Source organism: Trachemys scripta, chromosome 13, assembly GCF_013100865.1.
Source record: "Trachemys scripta elegans isolate TJP31775 chromosome 13, CAS_Tse_1.0, whole genome shotgun sequence".
Taxonomy (NCBI): Eukaryota; Metazoa; Chordata; order Testudines; family Emydidae; genus Trachemys; species Trachemys scripta.
In genome coordinates, this window is record NC_048310.1 from 674,143 (window position 1) to 693,491 (window position 19,349).

The 19,349-nt window shown below is 59.7% G+C and overlaps 1 protein-coding gene across 13 annotated transcripts in view; it reads right to left on the reverse strand.

The window, feature by feature from the left end:
* Positions 1-1,039: 1,039 nt before the first annotated feature.
* The window catches only part of TPM2 (tropomyosin 2), a 28,774-nt gene continuing 10,464 nt past the window's right edge, over positions 1,040-19,349 (reverse strand). For 2 of the 13 annotated variants that reach the window (XM_034788328.1, XM_034788333.1), the window contains 7 exons: positions 12,981-13,114; positions 9,253-9,370; positions 8,635-8,705; positions 7,175-7,250; positions 6,893-6,955; positions 5,572-5,641; positions 1,040-1,344 (listed from right to left, as the gene is read on the reverse strand). In XM_034788328.1, the coding sequence (XP_034644219.1) occupies positions 1,262-1,344; positions 5,572-5,641; positions 6,893-6,955; positions 7,175-7,250; positions 8,635-8,705; positions 9,253-9,370; positions 12,981-13,114 (615 nt within the window). In that variant the 3' untranslated portion in view covers positions 1,040-1,261. The other 11 variants (XM_034788326.1, XM_034788331.1, XM_034788337.1 and 8 more) reach the window with 9 other exon arrangements.

The window sequence follows — 19,349 nt, forward strand, 5'->3', positions numbered from 1 at the left end:
TTGTTAATAAGTACAGGCCACAGACTGGGTTTTATTGTTTTTCTTTTACCTGTAACCTTATGTTCCCAAAGCCTTTTACTTGCTTGTATTTGAATCTTTATCTCAAGCTCCATTAAATAAACTTCAATCTGGTTTTACTAGAGCCACGCCCCAGTGCTCTGTGCTAAGGCATGTGTTGAACTGGGTAAAGCCAGTGACCTGGGCTGCCCTGCTTCCACAGAGGCAGTGGATCGGTGGATGCTGCAGGTGTCCAGAAGACTGTAACAAGGTGGGCTGGGTAAATTGCTAGCCTGCAGCAGGAAAGAGTGGGGCTTGCAGTATCCCAGAGTGGATCACCTGTATTGCCTGCAGCCAGTAGCTTTGGGAGAACTTCCCCTGGTGGGCACAGACAAGTTGCCCTCACACCATAAGCAGGTGGTAGCAAGTCACCCTGGACTCCTTCATTAACCCTGAAAAGCGTCACACTGGCTCCAGCTCCCTGCACAGAATGATTGTGAAAGCACAGACCTGCAGAATTATGTCAGCCTCTCAGCAAATCCAGACTCAGCGACCGTGCACTGGGGGTGGGCTGGGGAGGCACAAAGCACAAAAAGCGAGGAGCGACAGGGCAGCGAAGGGGAAAGAGAGATTCTAGCCCAATGTCCCACATGTGACAGAACAAGATAAATTTATTTCCTCGAACTACCATGAATCCTAAGTGATGTCTCTTCAGAGCGAGAAGGAAAAGCTCCCTGCCTTTGGGAGATGGAGAGAGATGGCTCCGTGCCATGGAGGTCCCTGCTCTAGAGCAGGGACAGGCAGCAATGACAAATTGACGCAGGAGATCAAACCCCAAAGACAGGAAAGCCCTGATGTGGGCAAGTCCCCCCTCCCCTCAGCAACAGAGACCGGAGGGGGCTGGCTCCTATACTTTGGCAACATCTGTCTACCCAGTCAGGCCAAGAGCCCCATTGAAATGAGCTGGTGGGGGCAGAGGCTCCCGGCTGTGGACAGCTTCTCCCCACCCTGACCCCTCTTGGCTAAGTACCAGACATCTGTCCATCTTGTTAAACTTGCTTTAATATTTGGACATGAAGACAAGACAGAGCCGATCTGGCTGTGCACAGACAAGATGCCCCAGGGCCAGGGTATGGGCCGCAGGGTTTCCCTTCTCATGGATGTGTGGCTTTGGCCATGACGCAGTTCCCTTGGTGACCTCCAGAGGATGCCAATGGGGTTCAGGTGCAGGGGCAGGCGGATAGAGTGGGGCTCGTCAAGCGGCTCAGAGGTTGTTCAGCTCCAGCAGGGTCTGGTCTAGAACTTGGTGAATGCCAACGTTCTCCTCTTTGGCACTGGCCAGATTCTCTGTAAACGCAAGGGACATCCAGACACACATCCAGACAGACAGACGCAGATGCCAGCCACACGTGATCAGCCACACAGACAGACACAGATCACACACACACACGGAGACAGACCCGCCCATGCACAGGGACAGACAGACCGAGCCAGACAGGATCAAACCCAGATACACAGACACAAGCACACAAATGGACATTTCAGTGTCACTGGGGAACAGCGTTTCCACACAGCACCATAACGTACCCCAGCTCCAAGCCAAGGCCCTACCAGGGACACGGCCCGACCTCACAGAGCAGCAATAGCTCAGAGGCCAGGTAGGGCGCCTGGACCAGTCAGATCCTTGCAGCCTAACTTCACACCCATTGCGTCTGCCTGTGCTCCCTGCAGGGTGCTCCTGCCCATGGGGCTGTCAGACGGCACAGCCCCATTTCCGCAGCCAGGTGCTTCCAGCAGAGCCAGGTCCATCCCCAGCGAGTCCTGCCCAGCCACTCATGAAAACCTGGGCGGATGAAAGGTGCATAGCACTGACCAGCTGCTCCGAGACTCAGCGGGGAGCGGTGATCCATGGAGAGCAGGAGCAAGGCAGCAGCTCAGGAGGAGAGAGGACAGCACAGAGGGAAGAGAGACCAGCACTAATGAAACCGCAGGAGCCAGTTCTTCTAGCCTTCGCGTACAGCACATGCTACAGGGGAACCTGCTCACAGCCAGCACTTCTGCGCTGTCCCCTACAGCACTTCTGCTGGAATGAGACTCGCCATGATACCCTCAGCTGGGAGACACCGGGTCTGGGAGTGGAGTAGCTGAGAGCTCCCCCTTCCAGTGCCTCTGTCCTGCTGCCTACCAGAGCCCTTGCTGGGACGGGTATTTCCATGAGGTCACCTGCAACCAACGCTGCTGCCCTGCTGCCTAGAGCACCGGCTGGGAGAGGCTGGGGCCGGAGTAGCTGGGCTCCCGCCCTGTTCCTGACAGTTCCTGGAGCTGGAGAAGCTGGACCTGTGAGAGCAGTCTCCAGACAGCCTTTGCCTGCAGCAGTTGGGTGGTTTAGGAAGTTCCTGTAGAGCCGGTAGGAGGCTGGCTGTCCCCTTCCCTTGGGGAGCTCTACGCTCTAGGGAGGGAGCAGGCAGGGTTCATGTGGCTCAGCCCATCACATGGGCGCTCCCTCCCCAGCCTGGGCAGCTGGCCCCGGCTCAGCAGTGCCCCCGTGGGGAAGGTGGGGGCTCTGGCTATTACAGGGGTAGTGATGGCAGCAGGCTCTGCCCCTGGGCAAATCAACCAGCTCCGGAGGCAGGAGGCTCCAGCTGTTCAGAGCAGGCTGGTCACTCTGCACTGCAAGGCCAGTGGGTGGGGTCCATGTGCCATGTACCCAGCAGCAGGGAGAGGGCAGGGACTCCCCAGGGCCCAGGCCCACCCGGCCTGGTGGAGCCTGTTCCCAGGACTCAGGGCTGCAGGGAATGTCCTGGGCAACGGAGGGGGCGGGCGATGGGGCTGGAACACCCCAAGAGACACAGGCTACGGGACATAAGCATGGGCTGAGGCTGGCTCAGTTGTTAAGTTCGTTAAGGATGACCCGCAGTTCGTTAGTGAGAATACGGTTTTTCTCCGCCTCCTGCTGGGAGCGCGCTATAGAAAACAGACGTCAGCGGCAGCAGAGGGAGAGAGAGAGAGAAAGGAGAGAGTTAGTGCAAAGAGAAAGTCAGGTGAGCACAGAGACGCTCTCAGTGGACGCTGAGCCCTGGGGGGCGCACGTCCCGCAGCCTGTCTGCCCAGTGCAGGAAGGAGAAATGAACTCAGGTCTACAGGAAGAAGGGAGCAGGCCCTGGCCTGGCTAGGGGATGGAGCAGCATGGAGGGATTCGAGAAGGAAAGAGGACATGGTTCCAGGGGATGGGGAGATTTATATCACAAACTGGGGTGAGTTCTGACCCGGAAACATAATGCTCTTTGAAGGGGAAAGCCAATCACCGCTCCAGGAAAGTGCTGCCCCACTCAGCTAACCACAAGCCAGGAAGCCAGGTCAGGGCTGTGAAATGGTGTGTGCGTTGGGGCAAGTCCAGGCAACGAAAGAGAGACAGGGTCAGATCTAGCTCAGTTCAGGCTGGGACCTGGAGCCCGAAAGGAGCCCAAGGACCAGGCGAACTTTCCTTGCAAATGGAGCTAGCTGTGCGCTTGTCCCTCTCCCTCCCCCGGTGTACAAAGGGGGAAGGTCGCCCTGACAGGCATGGCTGAGCTCAAGGGTCTGCCCCGGTTTCCCCCGTAGGGTCCAAGCGGCTGTGGATGTCTGCGCTGTAGAGCACACCTGGCGGGAGAACCCCCCATAAAGGCATGAAAATGAGAGTGAAGGTGAAAAAACAAAGCAGCATGAAGAAAACAAAGGAGAAACCAAGGAGAGAAAATGTTTTATTGAGACCAACGCATTGACCCAGAAGGACAGAAAAGAAAGTAAGTCATGAAATGTGAACTCAAGAGTAACATGCGAAGGACAGGAAGAACGCAGCACAGGGACAGGGGGAAGCAGTAAGGGCTGTCAAGCCTCCGTTTTCCTTCTAGCCCATGAGAGTGACCCTCTCCTTTCCTCCTGCCCTCAGCTTTGGAGGGGCTGTTTCCAGCTGGGGGGAATCCCCTCCAGGGGGGTGTCAATGGGGAGCGGAGCCCAGGCAGATTTGGCCACGCTGCCCCTCCCAATCCCAGCACTAGCTGCTCCCTTCTTGTTCCCAGCAGCTGGGCTAAATGCGCCTGCCTCTTGGGACCCAACATAAGTAAAGCTCCCCTTTGCACCAGGGCACGCCCCTCCGTCTCCTCCCCGAGGGTCCTGGCCCCACAGCTGCCATCTTCCCCAGGCGTGTTAGAACTCGGCAGCCCTTTGACACAAAGCATGCCCCATGGAGCAGGCGAGGCAGAGGGGAGCCAGATGGCCAGTAGCATGGAGAACCCTGGCCTCTTCTCCTGGGCTGCAACAGGAGCTTTTCTCTATTTTACCTTCGGCACCAACGGCTCTTAAGGAAAGAGAGAAATCCAAATCTGCAGCCGTCCCCCTGCCCATGCCCACGGAGCAAAGATCAGCCGAGGCCAGCAGAGACCAGCATGTGGGGTGAGATGGGACCATGCACCTTCCATCCTCAGACCCCACCCCCAGGCGAGGGGTCAGTCCCTGAAGGCTCACCCCCTGCGTAACTGGACACTTCGCTGCAGCTCGGCAGATCAGGCTAGCCGGCCACACGCAGCACCTGGGCAAGGCCTATGCATGGCACATTGCAGACAGGCTGATCCTGGACCAGGGATGCTCCCCAGTCTGGGTTATGGGCTGGTCAGTGCTCAGGGACCCTCCTCTCCTGCAGCTTTCACTGAGCAAACCACAGCCACCCAGCAGCACTGGGCTTGTGGGGACAAAGAAGGGATGGACAGATAGACAGACAGGCAGTGGGGAGCAGAGACCAAGGGATAGACGGACGGGCAGGCAGGCAGGGGCAGCCATGGCGACTGAGGTCACAAGCAGGCAGGGTAGGAGGGGGCGGGCAGACAGCACGAGTGGGGTGCCATGGTGCTGGGACCGCTTGGGGGGCTCAGAGGGAGGTGATGTCGTTAAGTGCATTGTCCAGCTCCTCGCTGATTGCCTTATACTTCATCTTCTGAGCGTACACTTCGTCTGCAGGCAGGAGGGAGTGCGGGGGGCGGCCCGTGGCAGAGAGCAGAGCAAGGCAGTGAGGGGGAGGGAGAAAGAGAGAGAGTGAATGTGAGAGAGAGAGAGAGAGAGAGAGAGACCTTGCTGCCATGGGAGGGTGCCAGGTAAGACTCACACAGGTGCATGGGCCTCTGATAGGCCAGGCTGGTTCCTCCCACCCCTGCCCTTACCTCGTTGCTCCAGGGCCTCACTTGGCCCCTTCTCACCAAGGACTCTCCTGGCCCGGCCTGAGCTCCCTGGCCACTCTTCATCCCCTGCCTGCCTATTGTGCTCCTGGCTGCCCCCTGTCCTGGGACCCCTCCTGGCCCATGCCCATCGCACGGTGATCCTGCCTCCCCTCCCTTCAGACTGGGATTCCCACGCAGGGGGGCAGCTTGTTCTGTGATACCCACCCGGGCTCCCTGTCCCTCCCTCCTCTCCGGATCCCAGCACTCAGCCACAGCCCCATGGCCGGAGGTTTCGGCTGGGCAGACCCTGAGGCACGTCCTGGGCCTCTTAGACTGGCTGGGCTCTGTGAGGAGGGGGGCCAAAGGGCAGGCAGGGTCTCTGTACCTTCTAAGTCGTCAATGGTTTTCTCCAGCTTGGCTACGGATCGCTCAGCAAACTCCGCTCGGGTCTCAGCCTAGGGGCAGGAAACGGGGTGTTAGCTATGGTACCGACTGTCTGATGGAGAACTGGTCAGGGGGTAGCATCTCCTAGGCCAGGACTCTCCACGGGCAAAGGAGGGCCAGAGGCTACCCCGCTTGGCCCCATGGAGGGCCCCTTACTGGAGCTGGGACATGGCGAGCAGCCGAACCTCCTGTTGGACTCACTCCCCAGCATTTCCGCAGGGCTCAGCTGTCTGCTTTGTTGTATCTGAAGTTGCAGCAGATCCGGCCGACCTGTCAGCTGCTCTGCAGCGACTCCAGCTCCACAACACGGGGCCAGGCCATGGCTGGAGGAGCAGCAGCATTCAGAGCCATGCGTGGGTCCAAAGCAGAATCTGCCTTTGGGCTGCTAATTTCAGCTCCGCTCCAGAAATGACTGTGTCTGCCCGCCCCCACCCAAGCACCTTGGGGCCCTCACGGGCTGAGTTTGGCCCCTTAAGTGAATCAGAAACACGTAGCTGGGCAGGGGAAGGGCGGTGGGGATGGCTCGTGTTTTGGGGCAGGGTGTTAGGGGAAACCGGCTGTCTGCACAGTCCGGGGATCCTGTCCAGGCGGATGGTGGTTTTAGCCATTCAGAGGAGCGGGCAGTAGACTCAGCGTGGGTCAAGGACTAACCCAGGGATTGTGCTCACAGAACAGGCACCGTCTCTACAGTGTGCCAGGGGGTGCTCGGCCCCGGCTCTGCCCTAGGCCCTGCCCCCACTCCACCCCTCCCACAAGGCCCAGGGCCTCACCTCCACCTGGCCTCTTACCGCCCCCCGCCCCACCTCTTACCGCCCCTGCCCCGCCCCTGCCCCTTACCACCCCCCCACTCCACCCCTCCCACAAGGCCCAAGGCCCCACCTCCACCCTGCCTCTTACCGCCCCTGCTCAGCCACTGCCCCGCCTCTTACCACCCACCAGTTGGCAGCAGGAGGAGGTGCGGGGAGGGAGGGGGAGGCGCTGATCCATGGGGTCCGCTAATGGGAGGGAGGCGCTGGGGGGGGGGGGAAGAGAGAGAGCTGATGGGGGGCTGCCGATTGGTGCTCAGGGCCCACCATTTCCCCCCGTGGGTGCTCCAGTCCCAGAGCACCCACAGAGTTGGCGCCTATGGCCCACAGCCAGCACAGCCCATGGCCAGGCCCACTCTGAAGGGTGGCAGCAAACCTGTGCACCCTGGGAGGACGGGGCGATTACACAAGGTCTCTGACTTCCTGTCAGGATCTCTGATTCTGGGCGTCTCTCACCTCCTTCAGTTTGTCTGTTAGCAGCTTGATCTCCTCCTCGTACTTATCTTCCTTGGTGGAGTACTGTGAAGAAAGACACGCCTGAGTCGCTGCACAGTCCCTGCGGCAACCACTGGGTCCCTCTCTTATAGCGACAGGCTGGCGGGCCCACCCCGACGTGCCCCACCGTTGGCCAGATCCCAGGGCCTCTCCCAGGAGAGCAGCACTCTGCCCCGCTCACTGCTCGGGCCCTGCTCCTTGCCAGCCTCTGGGGGCTGGGGGCTGCACTCCTCCAGTTCCTACCTTATCGGCCTGGGCCTCCAGGGACTTCAAGTTGTTGGTGACAATTTTCAGCTCTTCCTCTAGGTCCCCGCATTTACTATTCCCAGCAGGCCAGGGCGCGCGGAAGAGAGAAGGGAGAGGAAGGGGGGAGGAATGAAGGAAAGGAGAGAGAGAAAAAGCTCAGGAGAGAGAAACAGCAATTCAGATGGAGAGGATGCAACAGCCAGTCTGGCCCAGGACCTCAGACAAGCCACCATCCCCGCTGCCCTACCCGGGTGGTAGTCACGCAGCTCCTCGGAGCGTCCGGCTGAATGGCTGGGATGCGAGAGGCAGGCTCGGACACCCAGACTGTGCCCAGGCAGTGAAGGGGTAGAGTGAATCACCGGCCTGAGCAGGTAACTGGATCTAAAGAAGGGTCAAAAGTCCAGACCAGAGATGCCAGAGTGACAGGACCAGCCAGCCCAATTTGCCTCTGCCAGCCCCTCGCGGGACCATGAGAGCTCCTCCTGCACAGTGGAAAGTAATTGGGACAGAGACTCTTGCAGTACCGAGAGACAGATGTAGACAGGGAGTGGGAGAGGTCTCACTCCCCACCAGGGCCTGCCTCACGCCTGCAGGGCCTACCCTGGGGCCTCGGGCCGCGGCCAATGCTCAGCTCGCCCTGTGGCACAAGGAGCGGCCCTGCAACGCAGGCAGCCAGCGAGAGGTGTGGGGCGAACCAGGCAGCAGCCAGCACCAAGGGCCACCCAGCTCGCCTCCAACCCCAGTGCATCGATCCCCATCTGTCTCAGCCCAGGCCCAGACCCAAAGCCGCCCAGGATGGCGAGGGAAGAAGGAGAGGGCTCAGAGTAGTCTCATAGGAATGATGGAAAGGAGACAGCACGTCCAGAGGGTCGGAGAGGCAGAGAGGGACAGAGAGGAAGCTGCGAGTCTCCCCAGTCCCCTGCCCCAGTACCTCTTCCTCTGAGGCCATCAGGGATTTGAGGGTCTGGTCCATGGTGCGCAGCTCCTCTTCCAGCTGTCTCACTCGGCTGGGGGGAGTGAGAGGGGGCATCCCAGGGGGAGCATTCAGCCATGGGAAACCGAGCAGAGAACAAGATCAACCATTCCCACTCCTTGCGCCCCTACCCCCCCGGGCCCGGTGGGGACAGCGACGGGGCAGGAGCGGCTGCCACTCAGCCTGACTAGAGACAGAGAGCCAGGGGCCCCCCTAGGATCAGACCAGCTGCTCCTCAGCACCATGGGAACTTCACGGCGCTGCGCCTGGATTCTGTGCCTCTAACGGGGTCAGTGGCGCCCCTGCTGGAGAACCAAGGGAAGGCCTCACCCCAGCCACGGACTCTGGCTACCCACTGAGTGCTCCCCGAGGGCTGGATCCCAGCTCAGCCTCATGGAGGGGGGAGGGGGGGAAGAGAAGCAGGATGTAGGGGTCCGAGAAACCCCGTCCCCGTGCCCTCCCGGGGGGTAGAGACAGCACTCACCTTTCTGCAACCTCCGCCCTTTCCTCCGAGCGCTCCAGCTCCCCCTCAATGATCACCAGCTTACGGGCAACCTGGCAGGCCCAGCAGAGGAGAGACTGTCAGCCCGGCGCAGGGCGGCAGCTGCGGGGACACAGCTCGGCAGCAACCCCCCACCACAGGGGTGGCCGCAGATAAAGGCCGAGGGGGGGAGGGGAGCAGCAGGCAGAGGACTAGCAGGGAGGTGGATGGTGGCCCCCAGGTGTAGTGGTGCTGGGAGGCGGAGGACATGGCATGTGGGGTGCTGCCCAATGTGGCAGCAGGCAGAGGAGACGCCCCCCAGAGACAGTGGCAGCAGGTGGGGGAGGGATGCCCCCCAGAGCCAAGAGGGCAGAGGGTGGCGGGAGGGCAGGGCCTCAGCAGCAGGACCCACTATCTCGTGCTGCATTCTCCCGGGACCTCTCCTACGAAGGGGGCTGTTGCTAGGATCTGCCAGCCCCCCGAGGGCTGCGCCCCCACTCCATGGCAGCGCTCCAGTGCCCGAGCGCGTCCTTGGTGTGAGCCAGACAGAGCCACGGATGCTCCTGGCGGTGTCAGCAAGAACCCCAGGGATGATGGTCGTTGGGAAGGGCTGGTTCTCACCTCCTCGTATTTGCGGTCGGCCTCCTCAGCTATGTGCTTGGCCTCTTTCAGCTGCATCTCCTGGAGCTCCATTTTCTCCTCATCCTTCATGGCCCGGTTCTCAATGACTTTCATGCCTCTGAAGAAAACCCAAACCACAGTGTTACGGCCATGATCTAGACTGGCCCGAAATGCAGCCATGATCTAGAGCACCCAACTTGCCTCGCAGCAAGCTAGAGCGCCCCAGCTCTGCCCCACGCTGGAGTACCCAACACCTGCTCCCTCTCCTTTTGCAGCCCTGAGCCCCCCCCCCTTCCGGTGAATTAAACCATTCCCATGTTCTAGATCATCTTCCGGTCTCGGCAATTAGCCTCATGCTGTTATCCCAGTGCCCATCCTGCCACATCCCTCACCCTCTCAGATCACTGCCACATGGAGTCAGATGCTCCTAGCATTGAGCTAGCAGCCCCCTTCAGCCCCATCCTAGGTCACACTCAGCGCTAGTTCTGCGCCCTCTGTCCTGCCACCCATCACCACAGCATTTGAGCGCCTCCTGCAGAGTCAGTAGCATGGGCCCCTCTGGGACAATGCAGATGATGGAGCCCAGCCCAAAGCCTGGGAGAGCTGGGGACAGAGCGTTCTCCATCAAGGGGAGCCAGCTACGGAAAAACCTCCCAGTGGAGATCAGGGAAATTCAGTCTGACCATCTTCAGGACACCCTTACACCCTCCTCTCCCGCACCGAACCAGTGATACTCACAGCCCTGACACCCTGTCTGCCCAAATAGCCCCCACGTAGTACACAAAAGCCTACAGCAAAGGATCAAATCACCCAAATGGAGGAACAGGAGCAGGGGCCCCCTATGCACATGGCCAGCAGTAGCCCTCAGCTGCGAGCCTCTGAGCCGGGTCGACACGCCTGGGCTCACGGGGCCCCTGCTGCACTTGGAAGTTGCAGCTCGGGCTGTAGCGTGGGCTCGAAGCCCAGCCCTGCCCTAGGCTTCAGAGCCCGAGCTCCAGCTCGAGCCACATCAACCAGCTAGTGCTAGCAGGCAGCGCAGACCCCGCCAGCCCAGGTCTGTCGACCTGGTTCAGCAGCTCGCGGCTGTGGGCAATGCAGACAGTTGCCTGGACCATGGAGAGGGCAGGCAGCCAAGGGAGCTACAGTGACCCAGCCTCGGGTGAGAAACACAAGGGTCGTTGGGCCCAGGCCCTCAGCCAGGAGGAAGGGACAGAGATTCCTAGTGAGCTGGAGGTGAAATAAGACATTTTTAGACAGATACTCCCTGATCCCCCAGCTTAACGAGGAGTTAAACAGGACCCCAAGGCTTTGCACGACTCTGCCAAATGGAAGGTGGGGACAAATTCTTTCCAACAGCATCCCTTTGGTCTTGTCTGGGGTCTCCAGCTGCAAGCCAACTGCCCTCCATCCAAGAGCCGATCTCTGGGACGTACGGCGAGTGACATCTTAGTCGTGGTGGTGGCTGCATCGGCGGTGAACGAGATTGATAGTTGAGTGTTGTTGGCAACTGAGCCCTGGTGTCTCCCTCTGTCTCCCAGTAGAGTCACATAGACATTGAGGAGAAGCCAGTGTTGCATGGATCCCTGAGGGACCCAGCAGATGAGAGCCTTCGGCGCTACCCATCATCACTCCCCCAGTTCTGCTGGAGAGGAGCAATCACCCACTGGAGTGCTGTGCCATCGGCTGCTCTGTCAGGTAGGTGAGTTAGTACCTGTGGTCCACTGCGGTGCCGCAGCAGGAGCATGGAGACCTTACCTGCGTCCGTGGCCCAAGGCCGTCTCTCGGTGCCACTAGAGCGGTCTCTGTGTTGGGCACTAGCCTGAACCCAGAATCTAGAGCATCCACGGTCATGGCGCAGGTTGGACCATTGATTATTTTACCCGGGAATGGGAGGCTGGAGAGGTCTTCAGGGTTGACTGGTGGCTCCTGGAGGACAGGGCAGACTCCTGGGCTTTCCAGGAGACTGCCCTGCGCTACACTAGTGCTGCATTCGCACACCTAACCAGCTCCCTGCTTTCCACGCTGGTTTCCCATAGAATAGCGAGTCACGGCTTTGGTCCTTATGTCCAAGATGCTCAATGGCCTGGGCCCAGCATATCTAAAAGGGCCTGAAGCTCCAGGACGAAGCCCTGGTCACCAGTTCCGCTCCTCGGCACAAGGGGACTCTCCCCCGGAGGGTACAGCGCATCTGGGTGCGAGACAGAGCTTTCCAGGGCCAGCTGAGCCAGGAACGAACTCCCGGAGGGGCCTAGTACCATCACAAACTCCCTACCTTCCAGTCCCAGGGCCAGCATGCTTCTCCAGCTATCCTTTGCTGACACAGACACAGGGTAGCGTGGACATGTTCAAAAACCTAAAAGCCCTACCAAAATCAACCACTCCACTGCACACCAGGGTCCTCACCTGGGGAGAGGACAGGCGTGTGTGACAGATGTTAGCCACAGGGCTTAACACGCAGCTGGAAGGTCCCCAGAGACCTCAGCGATCAGCATGGGGAAAGAAAGAGAGTTTCAGGGCTGATGAGCCCTGCCTGAGACAACGAGTATCACCTGCAGCAGGACTATCACTTACCCCCGGGGAAGGCCTAGGGTTAGGGTTAGGCCCACAGGCTGGGTAAATATTCTGAACTCTCGACACTCTGCCACGAATGGCGGAGCCCACTCAGGGGTCACTAGGAAGTTGCATAGAGCACGGGGGAAACTGTTTGTTATCTGCTCAGCGCCTTACAGCCACAACCAGCATCACCCAGTGGGAACGCGCTTCCTTTCAGGATCATTTCTGGGAGCTATTTCTGTCCTCTGCGTCTCCCTTCTCCAGCCATGTTTGACATCCACTCCCTTTCACTACCTTTGTGTGTGTGTCTCCCCATTACCTCCCTTCTGCCCCCTCCTGAAGGCCAAACGATTAGCAACTGACTAGTTAATTAGGACATTGCAAAAGTGTTATCATTAGGCTTTAGAGTCAACACCTTGGCAAGGTCCCCGGGGAGCAGGCAGTTCACAGCTCCAGTCTCAGTCGCTGTCTCTGTGACACTTGAAGTCTGGAGAGCTAAACTCTAGCTTTTGAAAAGCCCCATGAAATCTCAGTGCTGGCACAAGCTGAACCTGCTCCAGGGGCCACGTGACCCAGCCGAGCAAGAGAGAAGGGCCCTGAGGGGCCCCTCTTTGACAGCAGTAACTGGCACCTTCAACAGTCCAACTCACTGCTCCTGGCAACCTAGAGCACAGCCGTCCTCGGACAGGCTGCTGCAGCCTGATCTCCTGCCCCAAACTGCCCCCATCCAGGGGTGCCAAAATGGGGGAGGGGGGCCTAGGGGGCCATGGCTATGCACTTCCACGAAGTGTGAGAGTCGGGGGAGGGGGCTGAAAGGAGTGGAGAGGAGCAAGTGGGGAGCGGGGCCTCAGGGGAAGGGGCGATGCAAGGGCAGGGCCTCAGGGGGGAAACGTGCCTGTGGGCCCTCCACCTTTAGGGCACTTCCACTGCTCCTGCCCCCATCCCTCCCTGACATGGGCTCAGCATGGGGCCCAGCTGCCCGTTGCTGTCATGACACCAGCAGGACCCCAGTTCCATGGGATGGGGGCTTGGAGCAATCCCACAGGGCCCTGGAAGAGGAGCCCAGCAGCCCCATGGGGGCAAGAGGCCACATCCAGGCCAACCCCCCCCACCCCCTGCGCTGCCAGGTCACATTCCCCTCCGCACTCCTTCCTTCCTTCCCACCAACCACACACCTCTCGCTCTCATCAGCCGCTTTCTCCGCCTCCTCCAGCTTCTGCAGCGCAGTGGCCAGGCGCTCCTGGGCTCGGTCCAGCTCCTCTTCCACCAGCTGGATACGGCGGTTCAGGGAGGCCACATCAGACTCAGCCTGAGGGAGAAGCAGCACCAGAGTCAATCCCACCCCACAGCTGGAAAAGGGCTGAGAGCCACTGAAAGGGCACGAGCCCCTCAGCACTGGGACCTGTGCAGAGGCCATAGGAATTGCTGCCTGGATCAGCCAGGGTCTGTCCCGCACAGCAGCCGGCCTCTGACAGCATCAGATGCTTCAAAAGTTCGCGCAAGATGCTCACAGTAGGGAGAGATGGAATAATCTGCCCCCACACGACGTCTCATCCTGGTCTCGAATACTTCGAGATTGGCTCAAGCCCCTGAAGCAGGAGGTTGAATATCCTTGCCAGAATTTATGCTAGCAGTAACTAGGATAGCCCTGAATATTCTTATCTATATAAGGATCCAATCCTTCTTTGAATTGGGCTAAATTTTGGCCTGAATGTCTTGTGGCAGTGAGTTCCACAGGATAATTAGGAATTGTGTGACAAAGCGTTTCCTTCTGTTACTTTTTAATTTGCCACTTTTAAATTTCTTTCACTGTCCCGGGGTTCTGGGGCAGCAGAAGTTCCCAGTCTACATTCTCTAGACCAGCGGCTCTCAAACGTTTGTACGGGTGACCCCTTTCACACAGCAAGCCTGAGTCTGACCCCCTTATAAATTAAAATCACTTTTTTTATATTTCACTCTATTATAAATGCTGGAAGTGAAGCGGGATTTGGTGGATGCTGACAGCTTGTGACCCCCACATAATAACCTCGTGAGCCTCTGAGGGGTTACGCCCCCGGTTTGAGAACCCCTGCTCTAGACCACTGATTGTTTTAGATGCTTTTGTCATGTCCCCCTCTCATTTGTCTCTCTACGGTAACAATCTTGATCAGTTCACTCTCTCCTCAAGGAGCTTTTCCAGGCCCCTGATCATTCTCATCACCCTTCTCTGAACCCCTCTAATGCTACAATATCCTTTCTGAGACAGGGTGTCCAGGGGAGGCCGGACCATCGATTTATATAAAGCCATTCAAAATTCTCCATCCTATTCTGAATTCTTGACCTCTCATCTGGGTTTTGGACCACACGGTCTAGCCAGCGCCTGACTCCAGTGACTCCTGCACCTCTCCCCAGAGTCCAGCTCAGCCCCGCGCCAAGGAACCACCCCCAGTGGACCCTGCACCGTTCTCCCAGACATAGGCGCTGACTTCTAGTTTTCCTGGGGGGGGGAGGGGCTTTCGGGGGGGCTCTCCATCCCCGCTCCGACCCAAGGCCCTGCCCCCATTCTGTCCCTTCCCCCAAGGCGCCACCCTCACTCCACCTCGTCCTGCCCCCCTCCCCTGAGCTCCCGCCCTTGCTCTGTCTCTTCCCACTTTGCTCCACCCCGAGGCCAACACCCACCTGCTGCTCACTGCTCTCCGCCCTCCCCCAAGCCTCTTCCCCAGCCATCAAACAGCTGTTTGGCAGCGCTCCTGATTAGCTCATTGGGGGTGCTGCCAAACCGCTGGCGGCACTGCACAGCTGAGCACCCACGGAGTCAGCACCTACGCTCCCAGAGCCCAGCCCAGTCCTAAGAACGGATCGACAGACGGCTGGATGGACAGATAGACACATACCCCCATCCCAAGCCAAAGCCCAGTCACTCTGGCAAGCGAGCAGACAGACTTGTGTGAGCAGGGCCTGAGCTGGCACGCGCGGCCGACGCTGGCTCTGAGATCGGGGGCTAGCCAGAGCTGCTGCCTGGGCTGCAGAGTCCACACCGCTCGTTTTAGTGCACTACCTCGGGCCCCATCCGCGCGTGGCTGTCCCGGGCTTGGAGGCTGGCTCCCCGCTGCAGTGCGGACACAGCCCAGGAGCCCCACACACTCCCCTCCAAGCCAGAGCCCAGCCTGGTCAGTCCTGGCTGACCCCCTCACCGGCGAGTAGGGTGACCAGATGTCCCAATTTTATAGGGACAGTCCTGATTTTTGGGTCTTTTTCTTATATAGGCTCCTATTACCCCCCACCCTGTCCCGATTTTTCACATTTGCTGTCTGGTCATCCTACCAGCGAGGGTGGTGTGGGGCAGCATTTGGGTTTGCAGAGCGGTGAGTAAAGGAGCAGGAATGCCCGGCACAGATTCGCTCCCAAAAAGGAGATTGGAACAACTTGTGGATTTCCTGTTTACTGAAGCCAGCGAGGCTGTCCATGCGGGGTCCCCTCCCCCGCCCCGGCTCCCTACGCCAGCCAGGCAGGGCGGAGGCAGCACTGGTCAGGCTGGGGAGGGGACCTCGAGGCTGGGGGGCCTGCGGATACCCCCTAAGCCCGGTCACTCTCTCCCACCTCTGACCAGCGATTGGCTGGGCTCCGTTACAAGGAAAGGGAGCCGCTCTGGCTGGTACCTTCTCCCGGCCCCTCCTCAGCCTGGGGGGCTCAGAGCTGGGCCAGGCCTGAGCCCTCCCTGATTTACAGTCCCCAGGGGAGGAATCCAGCAAAGCGCCTCTATGGGGCTGGCCCGCAGCCAAGGCCAGGCTGCAAGGAGCCCCAAGGGCCAGAAACCAGCATGTTCCCAGGCTCCAAGCACCACCCCTTCCCCAGGACTGGGTTCCCTGGGGCGAAGGGGAGTGGGGGAGGCGAGCCAGGGCTGAGGACACTGGGGAAAGGGGGGGCAGGGAGAGGGATGAGAGCAGAGACAGTGGCGGGGCAGGGGAAGAGAGGCCAGAGACAGCTCTTGGCAGGGGGTGTGGGGAGTGCAGGCGCTCCGGGAGCCGGAGTTGTGGACTGGGAGCCAGACTCTCGCCAGCCCCATGTCAGCTCCCCTAGCCCCACACCAGCCTCCCATGCCATATGCCAGCTCCCCCAGCCCCACGCTAGCTCTGCCAGCTCCCCCAGCTCCATACCACTCCCCCCTTCCCTCCCCACAGCATCTGACCAGCTTTTCTTTCCATTTGGTAATTCTCGCATTGCTCCTACTCTCACAGGCCTGAGCTCAGCCCCGGAAATGCCTCCAGCGGGTGCAGCAGCCCCCAAGGGCTGAACTCTCGGGGGGGGGGGGGGGGGGGGGGGGAGGGCGTAGCTAGGGGATGAGGCCAGGCTGAGAGCAGGGCCCAGGGCCCTGTCCCAGCACAGGCCACCAGACACCGTCACCCCGCACTGTCTGGCTACTGAGTGCCCTGCACAGGAGGCTGGGATCTGTGCACCGGGCCCCAGAAAGCAGATCACACAGAACAGGGGTGAGCCTGCAGAGTTAGGGACCCCCTCATGCCATGATGACCCTGCCCTACATCCCCTTCCCTGGCCTCCCACGCCTGCAGGAAACCCCCCCCCCCCGCCAGGGATGCCAGGACTAGGAGTGCTGGGGGGGCCGCACCCCCAGCTTGAAGTGGTTTCCATCCATACAGGATTACAGTTTGGTCCAATGGCTCTCAGCACCCACACGATACAAAGCGTTCCAGCAGCCCTGCCCTCAGGGATGGACAAACCCTCCAGGAACCTTGCCCCCGCCCCAGTTATAGCCAGACCCAGACCTGCCCTTCGTTGGCTGTAATTCCGCAGTGCCATCTCCTCCCAGGCCAGACACCAAGGCAGCAGGGAAAGGGCTGGGCTTGGCTTTAGAAGGGGCTTTGGGCAGAAGGCCCCAGGAAGCACACATTGGGCTGCTTTCCTACCCCAACCCTCTCCCCGTGGAGCACTGTGCTGCCATGCCGGGGTCCGGGCTGGGTTCGCTGGCTCCACATCATGCCACAAGGACTGGGAAGGCTCCCAAGAAACAGTCCCTGCTAGGCACTAGGCACAGCAGTGATGGGATTCCAGTGGGGGCCCCCCCAGCACCAGCAGAAGGTGTTAGCCAGGCCGCAGAAAGCTACCTGACCCCACAGAGCCTGCAATAATGTCCTTGGCCTATGTTGGTTACAGGGACACGGGGGATGGGCAAAACCCCCTTCTCCCGGCTGGGACCCCCTTCCCCTCCAGCCATGCTCACACCCCGGCAGGCCTGGGTTTCCCTGCAGGATGGTCACTAGAGCAGAGGAAGCTGGAACGGGACAGGGCTTAGCACACACTAGTAAGGAGATCAGAGGAGACAACCCTTGGCCCACCCACCACCTGGCCAGGTCCAGCCCTTGGGAGCACAAGCCAGGACCTGGCCCTTCCACACTGAGGTCTCAGGTCCCTTCCCTCCTGGAGTCAGGGCAGGAAGCCACACAGCGTAACTGCTCTATGGAGAGTTTCCGCTGGTTCCTGGACTTCAGCCAGGCCCGGCGCTGGAGTGACCTGCCAGGCTCTCTGGTGGAGATCAGGTTACTGGGCAGGGTGGCCCGGCTTCCCCTGCAGCCAATGAGCACCAAAGAGTGAGAGGGACGGGGGCTGTGGGAACAATAGGAAGCTCCTGGCAGAGTCTGCACCAACCAGCCTCAGGTACACGCTCCAGCCAACACAGCCAGGAACAGGAGCAACTGGGCCTGCCAGTGCCGCCCCAGGCAAACAGCCTCTAGCCCAGCCGCACCCAGCCAGGGAATGCCCTCCTCCCCCGCCGCCCACGCTGAACTCCTCCTAGAGTCAGATTGGATCAGCAAGGCCCAGTCCTGCATGTCAAGTTCCCTGCTGGGACCCCCTCCCAGGGGGGCTCTGCCCGAGATACCCATAACCCCCCTATAGGGCTCTCTCTGCCCGAGATACCCACCTATAGGGCTTTCTCCTCCCTTCCTCATTCTACTTATGGCAGGAGCAGCTTTCCTGAAGAAGGCCTCTGCGGTACGGCCTGAAGCAAGCCAGACTCCTGATTAGCCAGACTTCCTCTGGGAATACGAGCTCCCCATGTGATGCCGTGGCAAAAGAGGCTACAGCAATCCCTGGATGTATAAGCAAGGGCTAGCAAAGGGAGTAGGGAGATGGCATTAGCCAGACCATTCCTGGATCCCATGGCCAGTTTCGGGGGCCACACTTTGCTGACAAATTGGGAAGATTCAGAACAAAGCTACAAGGATGATGCGAGGTCAGGAAAGCTAGCCTGACACGAGAGACTGAAGAAGCTCAATCTAAGAGAAAGTCAAGAGGTGACTTGATCATGGTCTACAGCTACCTACACGGGACAGGGTTGTCTGGTAGCACAGGGCTCCTTCACCTAGCAGACAAAGGCAGAGGGAGAGCCAGAGGTTGGAAGCTGAAACAAGACACATTCAGACTAGAATTAAGCTGGGGTTTTAACCGTAAGGGCTCGGTTGGATCTCTCTCCCAGACCCGCCCCACTGGAAGGGACGGGCTGGAGGTGGCAATCACTGGCTGACATTCTCTGGCCTGTGCTGTGAAGGGGGTGAAACTGGATGCTCATAAGGGCCTCTTTGGGTCCCCACATCTCTGGCTGTCTGAGTCTAACCCTCTCCTGGCAGGCAGCCCTCCACTCCCCAGCAGAGGGGATACCATGGAAATTATTTGAGGCACCTGTCGCTCTGGCATCCGGGTGGGCATTACAAATGGAGCTCCTTTTCCGCACACACCCTGCAGCACTCAGCTACTACCCTTACAGGGCGGGGCTGGGGAGAGCGCTCCCGGGGCCTCCAGCCAGCGGAGGCCTGGACACCTGCGTCTCACAGCCTGCTCTGGAACCGGCCAGGCTTGGCCACAGACATATTTCCAGTGGTGAGGATCCCAGAGGCAAGGACAACACCCTGAGAGTGGCCGACACCCCTCCTGCAAGTCCCACCCTGGGGACAGGCAGCCTGAGTTTTCCTGTTGAACACAGGTGGCCCGTGGCAGATCTCACAGGGGGCCTCTGAGATCACTGGGACCTAGGCCAGCTGCTTTTGGGTCCTTGGGGGTCTTTCTGAGCAGAACCAGTCGCAAGCTACCCCTTCCCCCAGGGCTCGTCCCTACAGCTGAGACTGCAGCACCGAGGGGTGGTGGAGTCGAAGGCTGCTGGGAGAACCAGCAGGGGCAGCTGATCTGTTCACTGCTGTGAAGGGACAGAGAATCAGAGACTATCAGGGGTGGACGGGACCTCAGGGGGTATCTAGTCCAACTCCCTGCTCAAAGCAGGACCAATCCCAACTACATCATCCCAGAGCTGACAACCAGCCTAACGCCATTCCCAGGGATGAGGCCTAACTGATCTGGGTCGAGCACAGGGCCCTGGAGCTGGTCCACTCCCACCCGACTCAGGGCTGGGCCAGGCAGTTACACCAGCATCCTGGGACGGCTTCCCAGGCCAGATCCATCTCAACAGGCTTTCAGAGCTGCCTGCCCCTTGCCCCCCGAGGCGGCCCAGCACTGCTCACTGCCTATCCCAAGCCCCACAGGGCCTCTCGAATCCC